The sequence below is a fragment of the Embiotoca jacksoni genome, unplaced genomic scaffold (genome assembly GCF_022577435.1).
Source record: "Embiotoca jacksoni isolate LCO1_2020_lvr unplaced genomic scaffold, fEmbJac1.0.p SCAF_27, whole genome shotgun sequence".
In the NCBI taxonomy this organism is placed as follows: domain Eukaryota; kingdom Metazoa; phylum Chordata; class Actinopteri; family Embiotocidae; genus Embiotoca; species Embiotoca jacksoni.
Genome location: NW_027185378.1, coordinates 6,436,201 through 6,461,731, shown reverse-complemented (window position 1 = coordinate 6,461,731; position 25,531 = coordinate 6,436,201). Strand labels below are relative to the sequence as shown.

The following is a 25,531-nucleotide window of genomic DNA, read 5'->3' as shown; positions in this document are numbered from 1 at the left end:
ACAGTAGGCCGTAGTGAATGAGTGACGAAGGAAACATAGCACTTTTTCCATCTCCAGTTAATAATGTTGTGACCCCCACACAGATGAGGTTTTTTTAAAATGGTAAATAGACTGAACTTATACAACACTTTTTTTGACAAAGTGTTTTGTCCAGCGGGTCGAAACCCCGTTGCAGTGAATCAAATGTTTTAACTAAGGACATATTCACTTTAAAAGTGCTCATTTAACAGCGACCTCTGATCATCAACACAACCTGCCCTCAAACATCCCATTGATCTTCTTCACACTATAAACTTCAGCAGCTAAGATAAGTACGAAAAAATACCAAGTGTTCCTTTTCCATGTTTTCATTTGAAAGACTGAAATATAGTTAACATGACATTAAACTGAGTGCATCTGGCACATCAGTACGTGTGTGCACAGTGCACTGTTGGACTGGTGTTGGGTTCTGAAGGTCGTTTGCGGAGCTAAATTCGGGCTAATTTGTACCATTATTTCACACGTATAAATTTGCATTTCCAAAATGTACAAAAATTATGAAATTGTTCATCCTCCAGGATCATATATCTGCAGTTTGAAACCCTGAATGTTTCTTTAAAATTCACATTGGTGCCACTCAAGAGTTGTAGTACCGTTCTGATTGAGTTGTGTCGGTACTTGTTGGCACTTACTTATCATGACCCCGGACACGGCGAGCAGCAGGGCGGCGATGAGCGCCGAGGTGCCCACAGACAGACTCAGCGCCAGGTGGGAGAGAGACGGCTGCGGAGCCGGCGGGTCTGTGAGACAAGAGGAAACAACAGCGTTGTACAGTTGTTATCCTCCCCAGAGGAGTTTTAACATTCACTTCGCCACTCTGATCCCCAACTTAATTAATGATGTGAAAGCGATGACACAACAGAGCTTAGGAGGGCGACAACCGGTGCATGTCAATTCCCTTTCAGCGGTGAGGGGAGATCTCATTTCACTTATCTGAACTGAGGAACAAATCTGCACACCGAGCGAGACCATATTGAGAGTGTGACCTTTAATGACCTAGCATCACAGAATTATCTACTGCTTGTCATTACGGAGAACAGATTTGCAAATCATAGGGCAAGGAGAGACTCTAGGTCATTAAGATATTATTGAGATGGTAATAGCCCTGTTATTTTGCTTCAAATTATAAAGTGACACGCTGCCATATTAATTCATTGCAGATCTACATTCATAAATGTATTATTCATCTGAGATTACGAATCATAATTGAAGAGGCAATTCTCAGTCCACAGGGGTTTGTCTTCGTTCCTCTGTCACAGTTTAACCCACGAAGAAGACGGAGCACTTTCGGAACTGGTTTTTAGTCGATGTTGACATGGTCTAATGGGCAGATCCGTTTGCATGAATTTAGGTTTCTTAAGGCCATTATGAAACACACTCAAAATCCACCATATAAAGTCACTACAGGAGGATCCAGGTGAAATCTTTAAACCTACTTTCTTCACATGGGAATATAAAGAGCAACACGGAGGCAACTTACAAATCACAGAACAAGAATCCACACAGCTAATAGCGCTGCAGTTATAATCATTTTCATTAACAGGTTAGCTTATCTTTCATATTGATAATTATCATGAACGATTAAAGCACGGTTAAAAAACATTTCCTCAGATAAAGATTCAATAAAGTACAGAGCCTCGCAGGCTTAATTACTTTTGTAGATGAATTCATTATCTATTCTCTGAGTCACAGTCTGTTACAGGTTCAATTACATTTAGCTCAGCTCATTTCTACATTCGGATTAATTTCATATATTTGTGTGGAACAGAGAGAAATAGACCCTGCATCTTCTCTACTCGCGCTGTACTACTGTACTTACTGTATGTAAGACCTGTGGCGTTAATGCAGGACACTCCGTCTGGTGCAAGGATGAGGTCATCATCACAGTAGCAGATGATAGTCTCCTTGCTCTCGTAGCATTCGCCGCTCTCACAGTGGCTGCAGTTCTGCACTGGGCTGATGATCACCTCACCATCCCCGTCCATAGCTGTAGGCACGCACGCACACGCACACACACGCACACACACACACACACACACACACACACACACAAACACACGCACACACACACACACACACGCACACACAAGGGGGCAGAGCAGAGGTTTCCAAAATGAATGGGATTTGATTAGACATCTCCAGGATGCCTCCTGAGCAAAAGTTCAATAACAGTCTGATGTAATTTACTGGAAATAATCCTCATTAAAGAGTGTATGAGGAGACGTTTCCTCGGTTGTCTCCTCACCATCATCACCCAGCATACACCTACCGACAGCTACCTACTCGTACGTAACACATACTTGATCATAGTAATAGCAAGAACAATAAGATGAACAACAAACATCCATCCAAGATCTCACAAGATTGCAAATACTGTAGGTACTGAAGATACTGTAGTACAGCAAATACTGTAGGTACTGAAGATACTGTAGGTACTGCAAATACTGTAGGTGCTGAAGATACTGTGGGTACTGCAGGTACTGCAGATACTGTAGGTACTGCAGATACTGTAGTACAGCAGATACTGTAGGTGCTGAAGATACTGCAGGTACTGTAGGTACTGAAGATACTGTCGGTACTGGACAACAACAACAGGTGGAATTACAGCAGTGCAGGTGCAGCAACAGGTCTGCTGTGATATGTGGAAAAAAACAAAAAACGGAATAATGTATTGTATGGAGCTATTTAGTTTGTGTGGTGTTGATGAACAGGGACAAAGATAGACGACCAAAAGCCAGAATGAAAACGATGTCACAGAGAGCTTGGAACGAGAAGAGGAAACACCTGAAACTGACCTAAGCAGCTCAAAGACAGACATGCAGGTCTGTACCCAGAATTAAGGGAGAGAGTTTCAGTTTTTTCAACTTCATATGAAGAACATAATGTTGAATATAATGTTCATATCCTGCAATGTTGCTGTTATTGTTTGTTCATTGCGACAGCTGAATCTGTTGTAGACATGCACCTCTAACAACACTCACAAAGGCTAATTTGAGCTTGTGTAAGCTCAAAATATGAGCTAAGTGTTTTTCATAACATTAATATGCGACCATCATTACTGTTCAGTCTGTAAGCATGGAGCGTTGTGTGTGCAGCATTTCCTATTTTGAAATACATTCAATGATTGATTGAATATTATATGGGTGGTTGTGCTTGAAAACCCCTGATTTATAAGGACTTAATGAGATTTATATTTACAAAAAGTTCAGTGATGACTGTAGAATATACATTCAGGCACTTTATTCGTTGCTGCTGTGGTCTTAAACCTGTAAACTAACGATGGGTTAAAACTCTGAGGACAGGGTTTATCATGAGACACGGCTTCAGAAATGTATTCAGGGTCAATAGGTTTATTGCCAAAGCGTAACTGTTCACACTACACGAGTTTAATTAATAATTTAATTAAGTAACTTTACTACCTGACCGCTGCGAACTCCTGTACGAGATGTATAAAGCTGGGAGGGTTGTTCAGTTACATGGGGAGATGAGAGCCGGCAGATTTTCATTACACTCCAATCTTACCTTAAACTAGATGAATTTACTGATCCGGAGTGGCTTCATTGGAAAAGTGGTCTGCCGTGGTGTTTGGCTGGAACAAAATCTACAGAGTCTCTGCCCTCGATGGCACGGCGGCTTATTGTTTTATTGTTTTAAGTAGATTTCACAATATAATTTACTTTATTTGGATTTAAGGAAACCAATCCTCTTAATTGTGAACCCCAGCAGGCGGGGACAAAACATGAATTAGTTATGGGCTGTCTGTGAAAGCTCGATAGTTTAGTAAGCAAAGCAAATGCACTCATCTGCAGGATCTATTTTGTCTCATCATTCTGTTATCAGCTTTATAAGTACAAATACATAAATCTAACCCGAAACACTAGAAAGATTTCCAAGGAAGAATACAAATGTCTGGAGTACAGCTGCTGCCTGCATGCTAATGTATGGGAGTGATATTGTGAGCTGGAGATCTTTAGATGCAGTTGTGTTGAGGACTCCTTCATACTTTTCTCCTGGAGTGAAGAATGTGATGATGATGATGATGATGATAGCTTCTCTACCGAATGCTACAAAAATGTGTTCAACATCCAGTCAGCACATCCAACATACTTTAATGGAATAATTGTATGTGCTATGCAGCAATTTACCCCGCTATCAAAGCTAGACAAGAAAATCCTAATTTGCTAAGACCCTTGCTATTTGCATGTAAAACTGTATTTTCCCCCTCAGGTAAATCCAGTGAGATTCAGTGAAGCACTCGTTGCCTCTGATAACATGTCTGTTTCCTTCTGCATCTCGTAGCAACGTGATTGGATGACTGTGTAGCCCTGTCTGTGTTACACAGTATTCAGTGAGTTAGAGAAACGTATTGCAAACTGGTTGCCTCTGTCAACATAGCTGCCGTGAATTTTGATCCTTTGAAGTCTGTCAGTGCACACAGTGGGGCGGTCCTGAAGCACCCACTGTTTGTGTTGGAGTGGGAGAATCTCCCGGTCGAGCTCAAACTGAGAAGGAAATTGCTGGCCGAGCCATTTGTGATGACAACCGCAAGCCCCGAATGCCCTTAAATCTCGACCTTTACACAGATTATATCCTTTTAAAATATCAAATGACAGATATTAATACACAATATGCCATTTAGCATAGTATGGACATGATTCAGACCTTTGGATAATTCACTGGTTATAAATCAAGTCACTTTCCCTCTTTTTCATCCATGCCATTAGCATTTCTGCAGCAGTGGTTTCGGGAAGTAATCAGATTAAAACCTTAAAAAAAAAAATCTGAAGATAGATGTGACTCCAGAGACAAAATAGTAGCTGTCTGATGTCTCATTTTCTTATCTGTCATTCAAGGTATCATCTTCTTCGTCACGAGGCTGCATAAACATAGTAGCTACTGAATAGGTGTCCTTCAATTGTTGATGGACTAAGAAAAATAACTCTTCACTCTTTAAGTAATACAGCAGCTGACTCGGCCAGAATTATAATTGGATTATACATACAATTGGATTAATATTTGCTGTTAAACATCTGGAAATAGTGTGTTAACATTTGGACTTTCATAAACTGTCTTCCTGTAATTAAGAGTTAAAATAGAGAGTTCTGAAGAGAATGATAAATACCCCAAAAATTCAAAACTCGGTGCAGACTGAAAAACATATTTCTTCCTTATTTACACTATTGGAAGAAATGAAGTAAGGTTGATGACAAATTGAAGACTGCAGCAGTTGAAACAGACAACATCACTCTTATTAAAGCTCATCTGGAAAGAGATGCAGATGGAAACTTTACGTTCAGACTACCTTAAGTAACTGCTGGGTTCAAACAACTACAATGAGCAGAGGTGGGTCAGCAGGTTTTCATGAGATAAACTCACTCATCGGTTCATCCTCTCCATCCCAGGCCCGTTAATGAATACAACAATTTGTTCTGTCGTCTTCAGCTGGAATGAACTGCTGCAGGCCCTCCGTGGAACAATTGTCCATATATCTGCTGTGCATTTTTAAAAACACCTTTTTTCATGTCACAGAGTGAAGCAACACATTCTCATATTAGTTGTTGTGTTTTTTTTTTTACTGTGAAAGGTAATACTGTTGAAAGCAATCCAAACGCACCACAATAAAATCTAATTTTAGACGTCAATTGGAAAAACAGTTTTTGATCATTCATCATTCTGTGAAGTACAAACACATTAACTGTCACCTACAAACACTGCAAAGATGTCAAACGCTGCATAATGATGTGTTGACGACGGCTGCTGACTGCTAACTGGGTTGACTGTATTTTGAAACACAGCCTGGGATCCCGGGACATTACCTTTTAGAGGATAGAGGAAGGGCTCTCCCTCCGGACCGAGGAAGGACGTGCCGTCGTCACCATCATGTCTGGGGTTGTTATCCACCGAGGTGTTACCACCTGAAAACAAGGAGGGCAATTTGAACGAACAGGAACGGAAACAAAAACTCAAATTAATACACATTAATGGTACATTCATATTTATAATAAACACATTTAAAGGGACATTTCAAGACAGAAACCTGAGGACTGGATTGTTAACTTTCCTGTTTTTTTTTATATTTCGTAGTATTTATGTCTTTCTTTCCATGCCTTATGCTGTGTCTTCTGTAATGACCTAGTTTTCTACTTTAGATCATTCAATATTATCTTAACGAGCAAACACACTACTTCATACTATATGCCAAGTATAAGGAGATATAAAGTGTTATGTTTTGATATTGTATTCGAGGATGTCTGATACAGAGTAATTTAAGGTGGATTTAGCAGTTAGAGGGAGTGAACATGCAGCTGTCTCTGGGACTCAATCTGATCCCTGATCTGTATAAACTCTTACCACCCTGTCACATTCAGCAGAAAACACAGATGGCACTACAAGATGTACATTTGGCTCCTGCTTGACATCTCAAGGCGATTTATTTACGAAACATTCTCAGAAAGACTTGAGAAATCTTCCCGGACTCACCTCTGTAGCCTCCACCGCCGCCACCGGCCATGCAGCCACCCCCGCCGCCCCCGAACCCGCCGCGGGTCTGCCAGAACTTTTGACAGGCTTGGCCTCCCTGGCCCCCCAGCACCAGCGGCCTGCCACCCTGATTGACAGGAGCGCTGTCATGCCAACCTCCGCCTCCACCTGCCACCAAACACAACGCACGGTCGACGTGATGTTATGAGTACACATCTGGAGTGAATCAGCGAGAGATACGAGAGAGTGTTAAATGAATAAATACGGGGGCTGGCATGTCTATAGGCAAAGACGACTAATGATATCAGCAAACACAGCAGTCTGCGATGAGTGGGAAAACACTGCAGTTGCAGCACAGAGACTACAAAATTTTAAAAATCCCTTGGAAGAGACCTGGAAACACGAGATTAAACTTTATAGGTAATAGTGTTTAAACTAATCCCTCCCATATTCCTCAACACCAGCCAATTTAATTCCCCCCATTTCAGTTTCCTCCCTCTTTCTCCTCTCAAAACCTGAGACACACACACACACACACACACACACACACACACACACACACACACACACACACAGTAGCACCCCCCCCCCAGACATGCTTAATATTTCACTTTTCATTCACAGAGTTTCCTCAGAAGTAAACCTTAGGCTTTGAGTAGATGTAAAAATCAATATCTTATGTCTTTTTGGGGGCTGCAACTTCAAGCACATGAATAATGGAGCCCGCAGTGAGCACGAATGTAACACTACAGTGGTGGAGTGGAGCGACAGGTTCTGTCCAGTAATGACGAGGAAAATAGTGCACGATATGAATAATCATGAGGAGGGCCCGGCTGGGTTTTTGTTTCAGCACAAACACAGAGGGTGGAATGTCTATGAAACATGCATCAAGACAGAAGTAAACACCTTCAGGACATATGGGTGTGTTTACAAGTACAGGTAAACATGCAAATAAACACCGCAACTGTAAATTAATTTTGTTTTTATGCGGGCATGCAGAGGGGAATAAAAAAAGCCTATCTCATCCAAGAGTTGGGAAAAATATGTCACAACAGTCCTGTGTAACACATCTTGCTCTCTCTCTCTCTCTGTTGTATTTCCCCACACTGACACACAGCTGTCATACACACAAACACTACGGACACACATCAAAGCTGTGTGTTGTGTACCTGCAGCGTTCGACTTCCCGTTGCGTCCCGGTTGGTTGGGGTCGTAGTCCATCTGCTCCAGCTGGGTCTGTGATTGGCTGCTGTAGCCCCGGCCACCTCCCCCAGCAGCGATGATGAGCGGGATGTACACCGCTCTGTCCACCTGGGTCAGTATTGTCAACAGTTAAATTGATATAGTGACGCGGTGAATGCTTTTCAAAGGAATAGTTCAGCTTTTTGGAAGCATGTATTTATTCACCTTATTTGGACATCAGTTGTTGGAACTATTAGCAGGTTAGCTTAGCTTAGCGTTAAGACAGTTTAAGACTTTTTTAGTGCAAAATAAACACATTGATTAGTGAGCTTTAGCAGTGGTGGTAGGTGGATTTTCTTATTGTCAGATACATCCAAGCTGGCCATTTACCGGTGATTCCAGGTTTCATGTTAAAACTAAGCTAACCAGCTGCTGGTTGGAGCTTCATATTTACTTTGCAAACACAGGAGTGGTTTCAATCTTCTCATCTAACTCTTGGCAATAACACAAATAGGCATTTTTTTCTCCAAAATGTCCAAGTATTCCTTTGAAGAAATACTTTGGTTTGTAGAGGATTGGCATGTTGTTAGCTCATCTGTTCTATGATTAGTGTAAAGACACGACAATAATTCATGTTCCCTTTGTGGATTCTTGGCTTTAGTGCTTCATGATCTATTGATAAATTGACTGCAGGCCAAGAATATTATCTTAAAAACAAGAATCCCTCAAGCTGACCACATGTCGATATCATAAAAGCCAGCAACATGTCTTCCTCTGAATTTATTGTACAAATATCAAACAATTCAACATCTGTTTGCATTTTGTGCAGGATGAAAATATCAAGTCCCTGAACGCATCGTTCCTTCTGCACCTTCTCACCTTGAACACATACGTCGCCCCTCCACCTCCACCTCCACCTCCTTTCACTTGAGTTTTGTTCACCATCGGGCCGCTCTGTTCCAGGCAGATTTTATTCAGCATGCCGTTGGACTGCAGGGAGGGAGAGAGATGTCAGTTCGCTGAAGAATCGCCTTCATGGATGTCAGTTGCGTATGAAACGGCTGAGCGGCTGCCAAAACCCAGACTGCCGTGAGTCGCAGGATTTGGCATTATAACGGTGAGCAAATACCAGGCAGGAACATTCACATTCACACACGGACTGAAAAGCACCGACGTTCCCTTTACAGGATGAAAGTTAGCAATAAAACACACTTTGGATAAAAAAAATAAATAAAATAAAACCTTTATAAAAGTAAAAAAAAAAAAGTATTAAATAAAGCAGTGATGGTAAAATGTTGGTATGAAAACCTTTTAAAGAATTGGCCAAATATCAAGTCATGTTTTAAGAAGATTTATGACGTTAACTACTGAAGAAAGCGTCTTGGTCAGCTCGTTGTTTTACTACGTTTCCCAGAAATATAGCGGCTCCTTAAAAAGTTGGACATTTTGTCGTCAAACGAGCTGGAAGTGATCGTGTGAATTGATGTGTCTGCCTTGTGCGTGCCATCATGTCGAACTGCCGGTGGTCGGTCCCAGTTTGAGAGTGAGAGGGTACAAGTTTCCTTCCCTCGCTCTTTCTGAGCCTCACACACACACACACACACACACACACACACACACACACACACACACACACGCACAGTCGCTCATCGCTCCCTGAACTCCCTCCTCTGTCTGAACTGAAACGCTGAGGGCCTTGAAGGGAGGAGGGGGAGGGACTTTAGTGTCTGTGATTGACAGGTAGAGGGGGTAAAAGGCAGTGCATTCAAATGTTCTGGGAGAGTCTTCCTAACTCTTTCTCCCTCTCAGGCTGCTCTGTCGCTGCAACTTCTCACTTTAAAGTTGAGTTTTTGTCTGATGGAGAAAGAGAACAACAAGAATGAAGGTGTGTGTGTGTGTGTGTGTGTGTGTGTGTGTGTGTGTGTGTGTGTGTGTGTGTTTGTGTTTGTGTGCACAGCTGAAGGAGAAAGGCATAGCAAGTATTTCTTAAGACAAGGGGCTACCATCATTTCCGCCACCAAAGGGAGAGCTAGGTGTGAAAACACTGTTCTGCAGCACAAATCACTTTCTGAACGAGCCCTTTGGAGAGAGCGGCTGCCTCTCGCTGTCAGAACTGGGGGGAAATAAGAGGAACCTTAAACGACTTCAGTTTCACTTTGGAACAGCAGAGTCCCTCCCCGCTGTCTGTACAGAGCACTTGAAGACGCACTGTGTTAAAAACTAATAACTGGATGACAGCGGCGAGGACCCCTGTTTGCTAAGCTCGACGTTCTGCCTCCAGGAAGCTAAACACAAACAGGCTCCTGAGCTGCTGCGTGTCCAACTGGAACAATCTGTGATATACAGGCTGCTGCTAAGTCAGCATCGCACAAAAACTATTACCAACGAAACATTTACATTTCATTTCAAGGATTTTCTACCTTTAACAGTTTTTAAAGGTGGTTTTAAAGGCTTAACCTGAGTCAAACATATTATTCCCATTCTTAGTTACTTATTTTTCACTCTTTGTTGAGCACTTCTCTTCTTTTATTTGTTTCAGTCTTCAACCTGGTTAATTAAGATGGACACTATTACGATGGACACATTACGTGGAAGATATATCTGGCCTCTCTTTATATAACACATGGCTGATATTATTACGTGCTCCATTTTAATTTTTTTCCCTCATTATTATGAAAATGTGTTGAACTTGTCTCCCCATTTACACCTGCTATCAACATGTGTCCATGCAAGGTAAACACGTGTTGATGTCGGGTATAATTGCACCTAAAGCACATTGGAATCAAATCAGCCGGACCACATTTGCATGTTGGCAGGCTTGCATTGTGATCGGATGAAGAAAAAAAAAAATCAGTCACACAAGTTGAAAGGTCACCTGCAGCCAGCTGTTACTAACCCAAGCAAGCTGGCCAAAAGCTGCAGGTGGAAGCAGTAACTTTATTTTAGGGGAAAACAAAGGACATACCATGTTTGTTTACAAACTAGCAAGCCCCGCCCACCTTATGCTTATATTGAGATTAGATGAAATTGTAGGCACAGTCAAGGTAACGAGAACACATTTAATTAAAGCATGTAAATGCAAAGATCCATAGATCAGATATTAACATCCAGATAACATATTACAGTTTGCATGTTAATACCAGGGTTTAATGGGGCAATGACAATATGTTATCCAACATATCACATCATAAGGACATAAACTGTCCTATAAATCCTCAAATTAATAACGTGTGAACGGAAAGTTATGTGTTTTGCTGTATATCTGTTGTGTTGAACTTTTCAGATTCTGCGGGTCACTTCCTGGTAGTCTGAAGTTTGTTGAGCGCTCATTAACTCGCCGAGTTTAGATCTATTCTGGTGGTGTGACAGTCTAAAGTTTTTAAATGTTTAAATTGTGAATGATTTCAGGCAGTGGATGACAGCCAAAAGTGAGTCGGAGATATATACAATTGTTGGTGGTCATAAATTGTTAAGAGCATGTGATTCAAAGGGAGGTCCAGAGAAACCTGAATGTATTGGAGAGCTGCTGGGAGGTATTTCATAATGTTACTTTTTTACTTAATATGACAATAATATCATTCAATCAAATTTAAAAGCTACTTTAATCTTCCCTCACTGGCATTGTTTGGAGAATATAAACACATGGGGAATAGTAGAGGACTGTTTACGCTTCCCTAAAAAAGTGTTGGGACTCCTCGTTCAAAAACTTGATTCACTGCAGCATTTACAGCTATTTTACACTCATTTTTAGGGTCTATCTCGCTTTTATGAAAAATATAAACAACTGAACTACTATTTACAGCATGAGCGTTGATTTAGTGACCTGCAGTAAATTAGTGTAAAAAAACAAACAAAAAAAACTCACATTGGGGCATGCGTCCTCTCCTTCCTGTCCCACCAGGATGTAAAGCAGCTCGCCCTTCTTCAACAGGAAGTCCCCTGTGATGTAGACACCATGTGACCTGCTCATGGCCAATACACTTCGCCCACCAGCTGCACCATAGGCGGTGATCCTGGAGATTAACGAACACAAACATGTATCCGCATAAACAAACAAGGCACATAAAAAAAACCAACAACTCAATAATAAGATCATTATCTTAATGATAGTGGGACATGTTTCAGTGGTTTTATTTGGTTTTAAAAGGTTTTCATGAACGACAACATTTGCAACAATAAGAGTTTTGAGGTTTTAGGTTAGGTTAGGTTAGGTAGTTACTTTATTAATCCCCGAGGGGAAATTTTTTCGCTACAGCTTTTATTACAAAAGTGAGGAAACATTAGTTGTATATTCGGAGTTGCGCTGCACGTCGGTGTCAGAGATGACTTGAGCCCGAGTCCTCACGCGTCCCTCAGCGCACAATGTTAAGTAACAGCCTAATTTAATTTCGAAACACTAAAACACACTCTTAGCCTGGGTGTAAAAAACATTTGACCTACCATGGCACTCCAATGTGAAGGGAAAACATAATCAGACCAGACTGCATACACTACAATGCAGGGGCACACAGACACACACCTACAGATACACACCTTTGTAGCAGAAGACACTAATTTCAAATGCTCCACTTTTTTTTTGCCAGGAAAAAACAAGTTGATTGGTTTTTGGGAACGCTTCGATATTTTTCCTCCCTGGTGGTTGAGCTCGGCGTGGAGAGAGAGAACATTGCCTGCCGCTCAGTCGAAGCTACCTCAGCTGTTTGCCTAATGACTTTTGGGAGATGCAGAGTGCATATTCATCTCTGTGGCCGTCTGTCAGCTTCATTTACGCCCTCTGCCAGATAAACCAGGTCGCATCAAGACCAATTGTGGAGTTTGTGCGGAGACAGAAGGTGTTTTTTTTTTTTTTTTTTAAACTCTAGGACGTGTTGAGACAGTGCTGTCCACGCTGGTGCTTGTTAGGTATTTTAGGACTGAAGGGTTTTGGCAGCGCTTTTGTGCAGGTTTTTTTTGTGTTGATGTGGGAGGCTTTCAGCTTTCAGAGACATTTCTGTTCGAAGCGTTTAAGTCAAATCCAAGTTAAACACCTCATGTTGCCATGAGTGCCTACAGGACAAATATTGATCTCTGAAGAAGGCTGTGGATATTACGGCATTAATCCTGTCGTAGTTTGCAGTTTGAGGTCGAAGTGTTAAGGCTGATTGTTGAATGATTTCGAAAGCCTTAAAGTCCACCAACAGTGACACGGAGGTGGGTGGTTTTGGATTTTGGAGTCAGGTGTAGAGTGAATCACGGCATTTAGCTGCCATTACTGCAGCCTCTGCTCCCTCCTGCAAGAATCGGATATGAGATTTCTCTGTTTGCTCGTTGGAGATTGATGCACCGCTCATGCACCGAGAAGCACAGGTGGGCGTGAGGAAGAGTTTGTATTGTTGCGAAGAATGTGAGTTGCACAGAGAGCACTGATGCCAAAGAAAGGTAGGTTAAGTGTATAGTGAATACTGTGTTGAGTGCTCCATAAGCTCAAGTGTATGTACCTACAAACTGGCCTGCCATCACAGTAAGACCCTTTAGAAAAAGATAAAATTACTCCAGAGTGGGTGTTGAGTGAGAATTGGTTGTACAAATGGTGAGGTCTGATGTTTGTGAACACTGAGCCTTTATACACTGGCAGCTGTCCTACCTGTAGGTGCCAGTTTCTGGGACCCGCCACATTTGAATGCCTTTGAAGGGCCCTCGGGTGGCTACTGTCACGTTGACGTTGCTGTTCCTGTAGGAGTTGAGGCACTGAGTGGGAGTCGGGCCTTCAGGGCCCACAGCCCCACAGGTATGAAAAATCAATTTTTTGGCTGCACATGAAGAGAAGGAAAAAAAACAAACATATATATATGTTTAGTACTTTGCTGCAGAAACACATTCTCTGTAGTCGGTCACACATGCACTTAACCAAACTTAAAGATGACAGAGAGGTGGAAATTCAGTGCACACCGCAGACTCATTATAGTTCTATTTGTCTCGCATTCATTCCAATTCCAAATTCCCCACTGCTCCGCTTTCACATCATCAATAAAATCCAAACATACAGATATGAAGCAAATTATTACACATTGGGAAGGCAAGCTTTCGAACTGGGAGCGACTCATATGAGATGCTGCTACTGTCATATTCACAACTGTAGCGGGCGATGAAGTGACAGGATCACAGGTGAAAAACATTTCTCCTCGTTTCCATGTAATCCCACGTGTCGGTGCTAATTGGAGTTCTTTTCACTGTAATTAGCACCAGATTAGTCTTGTCAGATGGACGTGGAAGGATTTAATGCCACAGTACTAAATCCTGATTTAAGGCTCGTGAACACAGCATAGTGAGGTAGACTCTGGGGAGTGAACCACCTCTTCCTCTCTCCTCTTTCTCCCTCCGCCCGGCTGTGAACACTTTGAGATTACTTCTGATTCATGTCAGAGCAGCGCTGATTATTGCAGATGTGACACGGGCTAAAGTCAAAGTCATTCCTGTGATAGAATGAGTCACATGATGGCATTCGTTGCCTCTGAGTTGGTGCCGAGTGTGATTGTAATAATGTTGGTGTATATGTGCTATTCCATGTTTTTTGTTGTTGTTGTAAGGACAGATGACAGTCGTGGATTTAAGCAACAGCACGATGCAAAGAAAAGAGGAAATGGCACGAAACAAGTCTCAGGGGTGTAACTTAAATTCATGACGTTCTCACTAACACTCTGCATGTTGTGGTGCCTTTTACGGCTAAAGTCCAGGAATTAAGCTCCCAGTATTTACCAGGATCTCTGGCCAAACTTGTCTCTGACTGCAGAGAATAACTGCAGAACGTTGTTGAACGTTGGTCAATACCAAAGTGATTGTCTTTATCTATTAACAACAAAATGAAAATATACACAATTTTCTGATTGAATATATCCAGTTGAGTTACGTCAAGAAATTGTATGTAAAAAGAAATGTGGTTGTGGGACATCATTTTAAAGCCATATAAAATCTAAAGCGAGGTCTTGATTTTCGAATATTCGAACAGTCACATAAGTATAAAATTTTTTAATTTGCGACAATTGTCCTTCCTTATTTCCCGTGTTATTACCAGTGCTCGGTTGTGATGCATTACTCCTGTCAGAAGGTGGCAGTAATGTACCTAAAAGCTGTCCGCCAGCCGCTATTTAACAACGTGAGCAGAAGAAGACGACGTTGCTTGCGGGCTACGGGGCTTCCGCCAGGTAAAACTGTGTGATTACATGCTGCTGTGCAGAAGGGAGAAACATGCAGTGACGAGAGTTGTAATAACGTTTCATGAGGAACTCCTTCAAAAAGTAAATGAAGATGAGGCGCAGTGCAAACTCTGCAGGTAAAGCAATATGAGTCTACCACAGCTAAGCACAGTCATTAGAGGGAAGCACAGAGCAGAAGGTGCGTTTACTGATCAAAAATCAATGGCCACAGGAAGTGAGTTTGGTGTTGGACGTGCTGCGTAAACAACAGCCCCCCCCCCCATCTCAAAGATGAAGCTAAGATGAAGCTTCCCTTTCTGGCGAGAGTTCTAGAAGTTGGACGGCATTTGTTGAGTCTGAGTTTACGGTGAAAGTGACTCTTTAGGTCTGTGTGTACGTGTGGGAGGGAGGGAGGAAGGGGGGGGGGGGGAGTTAATTGTCAAATAGGTTCAACCGATTATCACATTTTTCCCTGACATGTCCGACGCCAGTAAAAACATTAATCAAAAGGGTCAGTTTCTGTCACTGCCTCTCCAAATGATTACTAGTTTTTCTTTTGAAACTTAAATGAACTTCATGTTGAGCATCACAATGGTCAGTCTGGTCCTCGCACTTGGTTTCGGACGAGGGGTGCTCGATAAGAGAGGGAGCTAACATCTGTACTTCAAACTGAGCTCATCTCTGTCTCAACACAAACATCTCTTTTGAGTTTGCTAAAGTGTTGCCAGTGGAGGCAATTTCAAGCAGGCCCGTACTTAAAAAAAAAAAACCCACTTTAAACCACCACTGTGCTACGAGAACGATTTGGACTTCAGCCCGTTCTTACCAAATGCACTCCTGTAAAATCCACTGTTGAGGTGACTGGAGTTTTGTTTGACTCCTATCTGGCAGAAGTAAATCGATCCGTCAAGCCGGTATTTTCAACACCCAAAGTAAAAAGAGTTAAGACTTTCGGGAATAAATCCATCACTGGAGCAGAAAATCCTCCAAAGCCGAACAGTGCTTTAGACACAAATCTTACCATACTTAATAGGTTAGATGGCAATCAGTTAAGAAGGCACATGCTCAAGAGAGGGAAGTGAGGGTAAAAGAGCCTGAATCTTTCATTTCGTTTTTTTGACTTATTTGGCAAAGTGAATTTTTGTCTATTTGATATGAAAAAGATCCATGTATTATAAATACACTGCTGGTGTTGTCTTCCGTTCGATTTCTCTCTCCCATCTACCTGGTGTGCAGTTGGTTTCACACTTCAACCCGTCTGATCGATATTGTCGGCCCATCAATATGAATGAGTTCATACGAACGCGCATACATACACACACAAGCGCAGCACAACTGGCCTAATGAGCCGTTCTGTGACAGGCACTTGGCAGAACAAACAAAAACAAGATGCGCTCTCACAGATGATAGTCTTCTCTAATAAGCGGCGTGCACACTCGCCAGCTCCTCTGAATTGCAACACATGCTCACATACACATACTGCTATGCGCACACGCACACGCACACGCACACGCACACACACACACGCACACACACACACACACACACATGCAAACAGCCCAGGGGAGACTCTGAATCTACCTTGCTATTGAATGATTATCTAATTATAATACTTTCTAAATAAAATATTTGTAATTATTGTGTAAGCTGGTTTCTGATTGATTCTTTCCCCAAAATGAAGAATTAACGGAGACAATTAGAGCTATCAGGCTGCACTGAAACTGCCTTCAGACCCTTGTGTGAAATGAACAGCAAATTTCTAATGTTAACGTTGCACCCGTTGGGACAACAGATAAGATAGCGATAAGTAATAGGATAAACCACTATGTAACTATGGTGTTTGATACATTTTCATGTATGTGCTATTCACACTAGTTTCCTGGATCATATTTCATCATTTCATCCGAATCAACATGCCCTCAGCAACGCAACCTCTCATTGTTTTAGTGGAGGGCTGTTTTTGGTTTGAAGACCTGCTGGGAATAAGGATGATCCCAGCAGACCTCCAGAACAACTAATCTGTTTGGTTTTTTGTTTGGAGTTTACACTGAAAAGAAAATATAATGTTAGTTCAGCTTAATTTCATGTTTCTTTGACCAACAGAATGGGGAACAAACTGTTCTCGCAACAAGTGAAAATGACTCGGTAGAGACAGATAACACAAGTCTCACTTGACTCGTTACATCAAAATGTCCACCCCATCTTAAAAAAAACCCCAAAAAAGGCAACATAGCCTGATTTTTCATTCTTTCTTTTTTTATATATTTTTTTTTATCTGCATCACTTCTTTTTATTCAAAACAAAGCACTTCAATAAAACCACAATAAATACATTGTGTGTCTTGTTTTACCATGCCATTACATGTCTTTGGGATCAACTATACCTCCATGTGAGTTCATGTCTCACTGTAAAAGCCACAGTAATAACCACAAACACACTCTCGGCAAAGCCACCAAAGACTTTTCATTCTGCTCTCCTCTCCTATAGCATGTATCCTCCTTATCAGGTGACAGTTGTCCTCCCTGGGCCAGTCATTAGAAAGATGAATCAAGGCTGGCACACCATGAATGGATCGGAATTCTAAGTACAAAGCTTACGGAGCAACCGAGTCCAATTAATTAAGAAGCCCGTTTTGCGTTGTGCTGCTCGTTATCAGTCTCATATCTGTCTCTGTGACTAATGTTCCGCCTCCGATACCCAAAGTAACAACAACTAGTTAACTGATTGCCACAGGCCAGTGTTTATGAACAAATAAACAATGAAGCACAGACTCACATCTCCTCTGTACAGCTAATTAGCGAGCACAAAATAGCTAAAACTCCTTTCTGCGAGGAGCTTTCGGGGACCGACATCTGCTGTCTGCTGCTTTCAAGCTTCAATCTGACTGCGTTCAATCGACATCTTTGATTTGATTTTGGTTTTCATCATACTCAACAGAACTTGGGTTCTTGTTGTTGGCTGTTGTATGCAAGCAAATGTGTGTAAATATGATAATATATAGTTCATGCATCATAAGAGTGTGTTGCGTAAAGCTGTTTGATTGTTTAACACACACACACACACACACACACACACACACACACACACACACACACACACACACACACACACACACACACACACACACTCTTTCTGGCCAGAAAAATAAAGCGCGAGAGCTCATTTTGGGTTTAGTGACGCGTTCCTTTCCCATCAGGAGAGGTAATCACAAAAAGAAAGGGAAGCAAGCTAATATGGGTTGACTTATTCACAACCCCGTGTTAAAGCAACTGATGAGTCAGCAGAGAGTTGGGGGTGCCACACAGTAGGGCAGTGATGAGAAATGAAATACTTGCCAGAATAGTGGGAAATCAATGGAGATGTGGAGAAAGAACAAGAAGAAAGAAACGAGTGAAGGTGAAGTCAGGGTGAATGGGAGAGGAAAAAAAAAAAAAAAAAAAGATCAGGAGGAAGAAGTGGGACAACAGAGTGAGATCAGAGTGAGTACTGACAGAAAGACAGCTGGGTGAGAAGGCAGTAATAGGAAGTAACCGAGTGTCAATAACAACTTTTACATGGCGAAGAAGGGAAACAAATGCAGAAATAAAAGGGAACAGAATGTTCTCATCCCAGATATGGTTGCAGAGTGAAGGGAGAGATGAAGGGGAGAGTGAGAGGAGACAAGAGACGTTGACGTTTGGTGGGGTTAATCATTGAGCGTGTCGGGGGAAGAGGAGAGCCGTGTTGGAGTGACAGGTCTGCTGAGCCAAAACCCTCATCAGGCTTGCTGTCCTGCCCTGCAGACGTCAAAGCATCGGCTCCGGAGGGGGAGAAGAGAGATGCCCGGCGAATGTTAACCGCTCAGGGCTGTCTTTGAAATGGCCAACGTATAACTGCAAGTTCAACTTCTTTCCCCCTGAGTTAATATCTATGATAATCACAAGGGCGAGAGCAGTGAGATCTCCCAGTCCCATCTTTCTCTGCGGATATTTAAGTCGGCTGCCTTTATTGTAACCATACGGAGTATTACCTGTGTAAGCACATTAAAATGGCCTTTTTGTTGCTGCCATTGCAGCCTAACCTGAGCAGCAAACGCTCTTATAAAATACCTTTCATGAAGTTATGTATAAATGCCATGTTCTTTGCTTAGCCTTGAAGATTTTCTTGACTGGCTGAGTTGAACTGTTTTCTGACCCAAGCTTGTGGCAGTTCAATTCATAATCCTATAACATTATCAAATCATGCTATCTGGCCACCAATTCTTGAAGTTGAAGAAAGCAGGAAAAATAGAAAAGCATAAAGATCTGAGTGACTTTGCCAGGAGCTAAATTATGACGGGTACAAGACTGGGTAACAGCATCTCCAAATCGGCAGGTGTTGTCGGTGGGAGGGGGGTTACAGGTATGTAGTCATTAACATTGTGGATGAACCCATCCAATTATCAGTATCTGAAACAGTCCAGTACTGGCCAAAAATCACTGGATTAGATATTGGAGATAAAAAGTATCGTCCCATACGATCATTAGCTTCAGCTATTACAACTAAACATTGAGCCACATGCTGCAAAGAGAGATGCGTCAAGATGAGGACCAGAGATGAGCAGCGTTTGTCATACATACAGTCGCTGGTCTGTTAGTGAGACCTGTTAGCCGTGTTGACATCATGTCAGCGATGTGGAGTTATTTTAAGCTCAAGGAAGAAAAAAAAGAAAGAAGAAGCAAAACAGCCGAGTGCAATTTACATAATGTGATCGCTTCGAGGTGGTGGCAGCAGCATTGGAAACACCAGCACCACAAACATAATTAAACACTTGTAGCGGTATCATGGAAAGGAGCATGGCACAATTACACAGGCAACGAGTGCCAGGAAGAGAACTGTGACGCAACAACAAACATTGCTTGAAATAATTTAGAAGCGTGAGAAACTCCCTCCAGACAGCAGCAGAGCCGAGCTGATAACGGCAAAGTCACCGAAATCTTTGTGTTGGATGACCAACTGCTTTCTGTTGTTGGAAATGTGGGTTTCCTATGCTTAATCAAATGAGTCGCTGCATACAATGTCTGCACATTCCCAAATCTGCATTTAATCTGGTTATCACAAATTCATTTTAAAATTCTTGGAAAATGATGGCGTGATCAGCTATACATCTGGAGCGCGGACGTGCATCCTGTCATTACTAAAGCCTAAGACTAAGATACGCTACCTGCATGGCATTTGCATGTCTTGGTTTTCACTTTAGTGGCCTTGGTAACGGGTTCGAGCAGCTGCACAGCCTGCATGTGACCCGTGTATCACGCCTTCGCTTCTGCAGCGTTCTCAGCATAAATAGAAAGATAAACATCTGCGATCGCATGTGCACTATACAGTCAAAGCAGAAACCCCATATAGCCTCTAATTAGATTATGAAAATGATTTAACAGTTTGAGGGCAGTATTGATCCGGTGCTCTCTCTCTCTCTCTCTCTCTCTCTCTCTCTCTCTCTCTTTGCGTGTGTGCCTTGCTGATGAACAGCAGTGAACAAAAATCATGTGACTTATTTTTAGTCACAACTCTCCACTTGTCGGACTTCAAACATTCGATTACCGATGACCGTTATCCAATGGAAAGTCGTTGTAGAGCGACGGGGGCTGGCAGCAGCGGCACCACAGCAGACACGCACACACGCGAGTGAGCTGCGGTAACAAAACAAGGTCGTCGTGACGCACAACGCCATTCAGGCAGGGTGTCCCGGGTGTAAGTCTGACAGCACAATGGACCGACTCGAGTTTTACTTTGCAAAAAGCAGTGCAGCAGGCTTAGCAGTGTTTTTGTGGCTCACGCAGGAGAGTACATCGCCACACAAGGAGGGAAATGGTAAATGCATAAAAAAAATTGAGAAGAAGAAAGTCCATGTCATTTTAACAGACAATGCCAGTAACATAATAAAAGGAAAGAATTGCTTTAGAGTTGCCACCTTTGGATGCTTTGAACAGGCCCTGAAGCAGGGACGGCTATCACAGCGTACAGTAAATTGTGGGTTACTTCAAGCACTTGCCACTGGAGTAAGCTTAATATGCTAACCAAGGGTCTGCATCAAGATGTATGAATGAGGTGGAACAATACATACTATAATCAAGAGCCTGGTTGCACAGAAACAGACCCCGTGTGATTATACAGTGGAGTACGATCTGCCAGTCACACTAACTGTAAACCAGTCGGGGGTAGTAGAAAAAGACTGTCACAGCTCTTGCCACTTTTGAGGAGATGACAAGGGAGGTAAGCTCTTCATCTGCAACTCATGTCATCCCCATTGCCAGTGTCCTTTAACGTCCTCTCACTCGAGAAAACGAGGCAGACGAGAGAATTAAGATGTCGAAAGGCATCCTCCTCCTTGAAGCTGAGGACAGACGTTTCAGAGACATAAAATCTAAGCCAGTATGTGTTGTGTGTAAGATATAAAGACAGGTAGGAGGGGTCTCTGTTAACTTTATTTAATATGATTATCCTGTCAGTGTGTGTGTGTGCAAATATTCACTTTTGCACATGCAACAACAATATTTCACGTTAATGGTTTGCACTTATTTAGCACTTTTTCACGTTAGTGGTGTGAAAGCGCTTCAGATCCACACAGAAACACACAACACTGGTGCTCGCCCTCGATCCGAAGCAACATGAGGTTCAGTGTCTTGCCCAAGGACATCTTGGTATGTGGACATGAGGAACCAGGGAGGACCTGCCAACCTTATGATTAGTGGCCAACCCGTTCTACCATCTGACCCACAGCTGTGTGGCAACCATCAGCCTTCAGAACCGGATTAATCACTTCATAATAAGGATAGACAAACGCAAAAACCTTAAGACATGCAAAGGATGAATTAATAGCAGGGCTGAGGAAGGTGAAAGAAGTATCGAGGACACATCTGATCAGCCGGTGGGTTTTGAGACCGTTTTAAAGGTTGGGGAGCTAATAATGGTAATCCATTGTAGTATCCATATCTAGAAAAAGTGATCCAAGGAAGGACGACTATTGAAACAGTGACAGGGTCATGGATGTGCAAGTAAAACAGAAAATGTTGTGGCTGATCATTGTATGTTCACGTCTAGCCAGGTGGGCACTTACTGTTCCTGCTCAAGTGGAAAGATTTAAAGAATTTCAAACTGAGCAATCAATGCAGTAGTTGACATTCATCAGCTGCTATTCAGCAAATCCAGAGCTATTTGTTAAATCAGTAGACATCTGAACAGCTGTTAACACCGAATCAATGTGATTTCTTCCACCAAGTGAAAATTCTCTTGATATGTTTCTTCCTATGTATAACACTTCACAGCAGGTGAAAGTTAACTAAAGTGTCTCAGCATAAAAAGGAACAAAACAGAATAACGTTGGCATATACCTGCTCGGCTAGTTTGTTTTCTGTCTTAACCTTCTTCAGAAAACAAAATATAGACACCCAAGTGCTCATTTTCGTCTTGTCGGCTCAGACTGTATTATGGCTGTCGTCTTTACACTGCATCCAAATGTAGCTTGGCAGTTCATCTGTTGGTCTTTGTCACCGAGGTGGGCTCCTGTGTCAAGGTCCACGGTGTGTTAGTGTGAGTTTTTTTTAAGCAGTTTCAAATGGAAGGCAAGCCTCTATACCCGACAAAATTGATTTGCTGACTTTAACAGCACATGAATGTCATAAAAAGCCTTTTATTCCACCTCGGAGAGAAAACAAGATATATATAAATGCAATTACAATCCGGGAACGCTGTCCAGACTAATCGTGTTTGGACTGGAAAACTGTCTGAGACAAGTTCACATTTGTATGAAGAGTGTTTCGTACACATGACACCGATTCAAAAAATACAGACTTCAGAAACCATTTTCCATCCAGTATAAGTCTGAAGTGCCTGTGTCTGATATCTCAGCAGAGAAGCTTCAACATGTCCGATGTACCTCAAGTGTATCAAAGCTTCCAGTTGAGGAAATGGGTTTTTAGAACAGGTTTGATATGAATGTAACTCCAATTTATGACTTTAAATATAGAAATTTAATATCTGCTTGTTTTTACCCTTTTTGAAACAGGGAAGTGAGAGAGAGTGTGAGGTGGAAAATGTCAAGTCTGTGTAACTGGCTCCATTGACATTCTCAGGAGACAAATTGGAGGATTTTACACTTCAAAACTGCCCGTCCTGCTCCATTTAATGCCAAAGGAGATCTCTGCAGCACTCACTCAGATGTGGACGTGCTGCAGACCAGTAGGGGGCACACTTACTTTGTTACAGCCCATGCGTAGAGTAATTGTGAATCATCAAGGCATGCAAACATATGTGTGTGTGTGTGTGTGTGTGTGTGTGTGTGTGTGTGTGTGTGTGTGTGTGTGTGTGAGCAAAAGGGACGACAATGAAACTTAGAGACGGAAAGAGAAACAGACGACCAGAAAAAAAAAAGACAAAAAGAAAGCACACCTGATCATCACTCACACATTCATCAATAAAGCTCACACTTACAGCCTTCTGTGGTGGGGAAGCTCCATGAAGGGCTTCTGATGGAAGGGGGCAGAGTCTTGATAGTTGGTCTAAATGGCGGCCTGGTTGAGCTGCTGACCACTGGTGGAAACTCACCATTTGCTGAAATAAAATACAATGCATTTATTGAAAAGGTTGCACTTTTTTTTTTTTTTTTGTTCATGTGGAGCAATGAAACCCCGTTGCTGCGGTACAACAGAACAGTAGCTGCAGACCCCTCACTGGCACAGGAAATGTGGAACCACCAGCAGGGGTCATTCTTTCATTTTTTTTTTACCTCCAGTGGCCATACAGAAGAAAGGTTATGTTGAACATCCAGCTCCACTCCATCGCCCTGTCTCTGTCCTAGAGTAGATGGGTAAGCACATTCTGTCTGGGTGTTTGTAGCAATTCACTAAGCCTCCAGCCGCACTGCTTTCCCAGCACTGAGATCATAAGCTTGTTGGTACCTTGATCTCTTCCCCCTCAAATTCTAACCCTAAATTAGGTCTCCCAGGCAAAAGGCTGGCTGATTGGCGATAAGGGCTCAAGATATATGAACTCTCTTTTTTTTCCCCAAAGATGTTAAAGTTAACTGCTAAAACGTTTGAATGCTGACCTAAGAATAAATATATATATATATATATATATATAAAAAAACCTGCCACCTGTCCCCATTCTCTAGTTTTTGAATAGAGGTGGAAAACAGAGTTCTTTCTCGAATGAATCACTGCACAGCAAAGAAAAATCACTTTTTTTTTTATGAGGTCCATGCACTGCAATCAGTGGTTTAACAGATAGGCCTGAACGGTGTTAAAGAAATCTGCGATCAGATCTCATCAGGCACTGCAGAGGCTACAGGAACAATCAATGCAACCCTGTCAACTGAACACAGCAAAGCACTTTTATAGTGTTTATTTAACGTAATGAATTGCAGGAATGATAGAATCAATGTCCAAAGGCAATCTTACAAATAGATAATATACTTTAAAATCTCCAATTCAAATGATCATCACCGTAGACATGGCCGAGCATGTGCCACTTAAACGTGACTGACATGAACGTGAAATGAGAACACTATTTTTCATTTCTATGCAGCGAAGGTTTCACTTTCCTATCTTGAGAAGCCGACTTCAACGTTCAGCTGAGTTGCTTAGTGTGTCCATGTCTTCAGCTCTGTTTCCAAAGAGAGGCCAATTTTGGTTGAAGAGTTCTGCCTAACATCTCATTTCTCTGATGTAATGTTCAGAAGAGTAAAGCCCTCTGTGGGTCTGTTGCTCCATTGTAGGTTGCCGTTAAAGCACAGGACCTTTTATACAACTGAGATTATTTTCAACCAGAGTAAGATAGGTTTTACTGAGGTTTTGTGGAACTGATAACACTGCCATCGTTCAACTGTATGACACCGAACAGAGGAAACGGGTTCAGATCTGGACCGACTGCTGGTCTGACCTCTGATTTGTAACTTTTATAACAAAGGTGGATACATCATTGTGCCTAAAAAGCCTAGACTGCCTAGCCAGCTTTAGAAAAATAGAAATTGTTGCTCTTAAGCCAAACTGCACAATGCTTTAGTCTATCAAATGCCAATAAAGGCCATCTTATCTGTTTCTGAACCTATTTTAATGCTCTCAAGGTAGATATAGGATATATACTGTATATATATATATTAGGATGCTCCATGTGCATTCGATCAATATATTAAGTCCTACTTCTGTTTTGCATATGGAATAAACTGTTGGGAGGAAGCGTGCATGGTCTCAGGGTCTATTTTCTTGTCATACAGCAGGAGAAAAGGGAAGGTTTCTGGTCGTGGTCTTGTTTGTCTTCTATAGCAGCAGAGTGGCATACAGCTTGTTTGCACTGTGGCCGCATAATATTCGCCCTGCTCTGTATGGCAACCAGCAGCAAAGGAGGATTTAAAGGTTTATGAGAGAATCTTCTTTCATTTTCTTTGCTTCTCTAAGCCACAAGTCCTCCTAGGTGCAGCTCCATAAAATCCTAGCAGCTATTTGTCGACATGTGCAGTTGCCAAGGTGCTGAAAAAGAGTTGCACGAGATGCAAGTCATGCAGAAATCTAACTATCCTACAGGCTCGTGGGGGGTTGCAGCCTATCCCTGACTTTGGGCAAAGGTGGGCTGCACTCTGGATGGGTTGCCAGCTCATCACAGGGCTCACAGAGAAAGACAGAAAAGCATGCAAGCTCACA

General features: G+C 42.2%; 1 protein-coding gene across 3 annotated transcripts in view; it reads right to left on the bottom strand.

Moving 5' to 3' along the window:
• The window catches only part of alk (ALK receptor tyrosine kinase), a 344,308-nt gene that overhangs the window by 16,194 nt on the left and 302,583 nt on the right, over window positions 1-25,531 (bottom strand). For all 3 annotated transcript variants that reach the window (XM_069160956.1, XM_069160958.1, XM_069160957.1), the window contains 9 exons: window positions 23,325-23,444; window positions 13,325-13,490; window positions 11,567-11,714; window positions 8,581-8,691; window positions 7,689-7,830; window positions 6,520-6,687; window positions 5,856-5,954; window positions 1,859-2,026; window positions 672-779 (listed from right to left, as the gene is read on the bottom strand). In XM_069160956.1, the coding sequence (XP_069017057.1) occupies window positions 672-779; window positions 1,859-2,026; window positions 5,856-5,954; window positions 6,520-6,687; window positions 7,689-7,830; window positions 8,581-8,691; window positions 11,567-11,714; window positions 13,325-13,490; window positions 23,325-23,444 (1,230 nt within the window). The remainder of the gene's footprint in view (window positions 1-671; window positions 780-1,858; window positions 2,027-5,855; window positions 5,955-6,519; window positions 6,688-7,688; window positions 7,831-8,580; window positions 8,692-11,566; window positions 11,715-13,324; window positions 13,491-23,324; window positions 23,445-25,531) is intronic.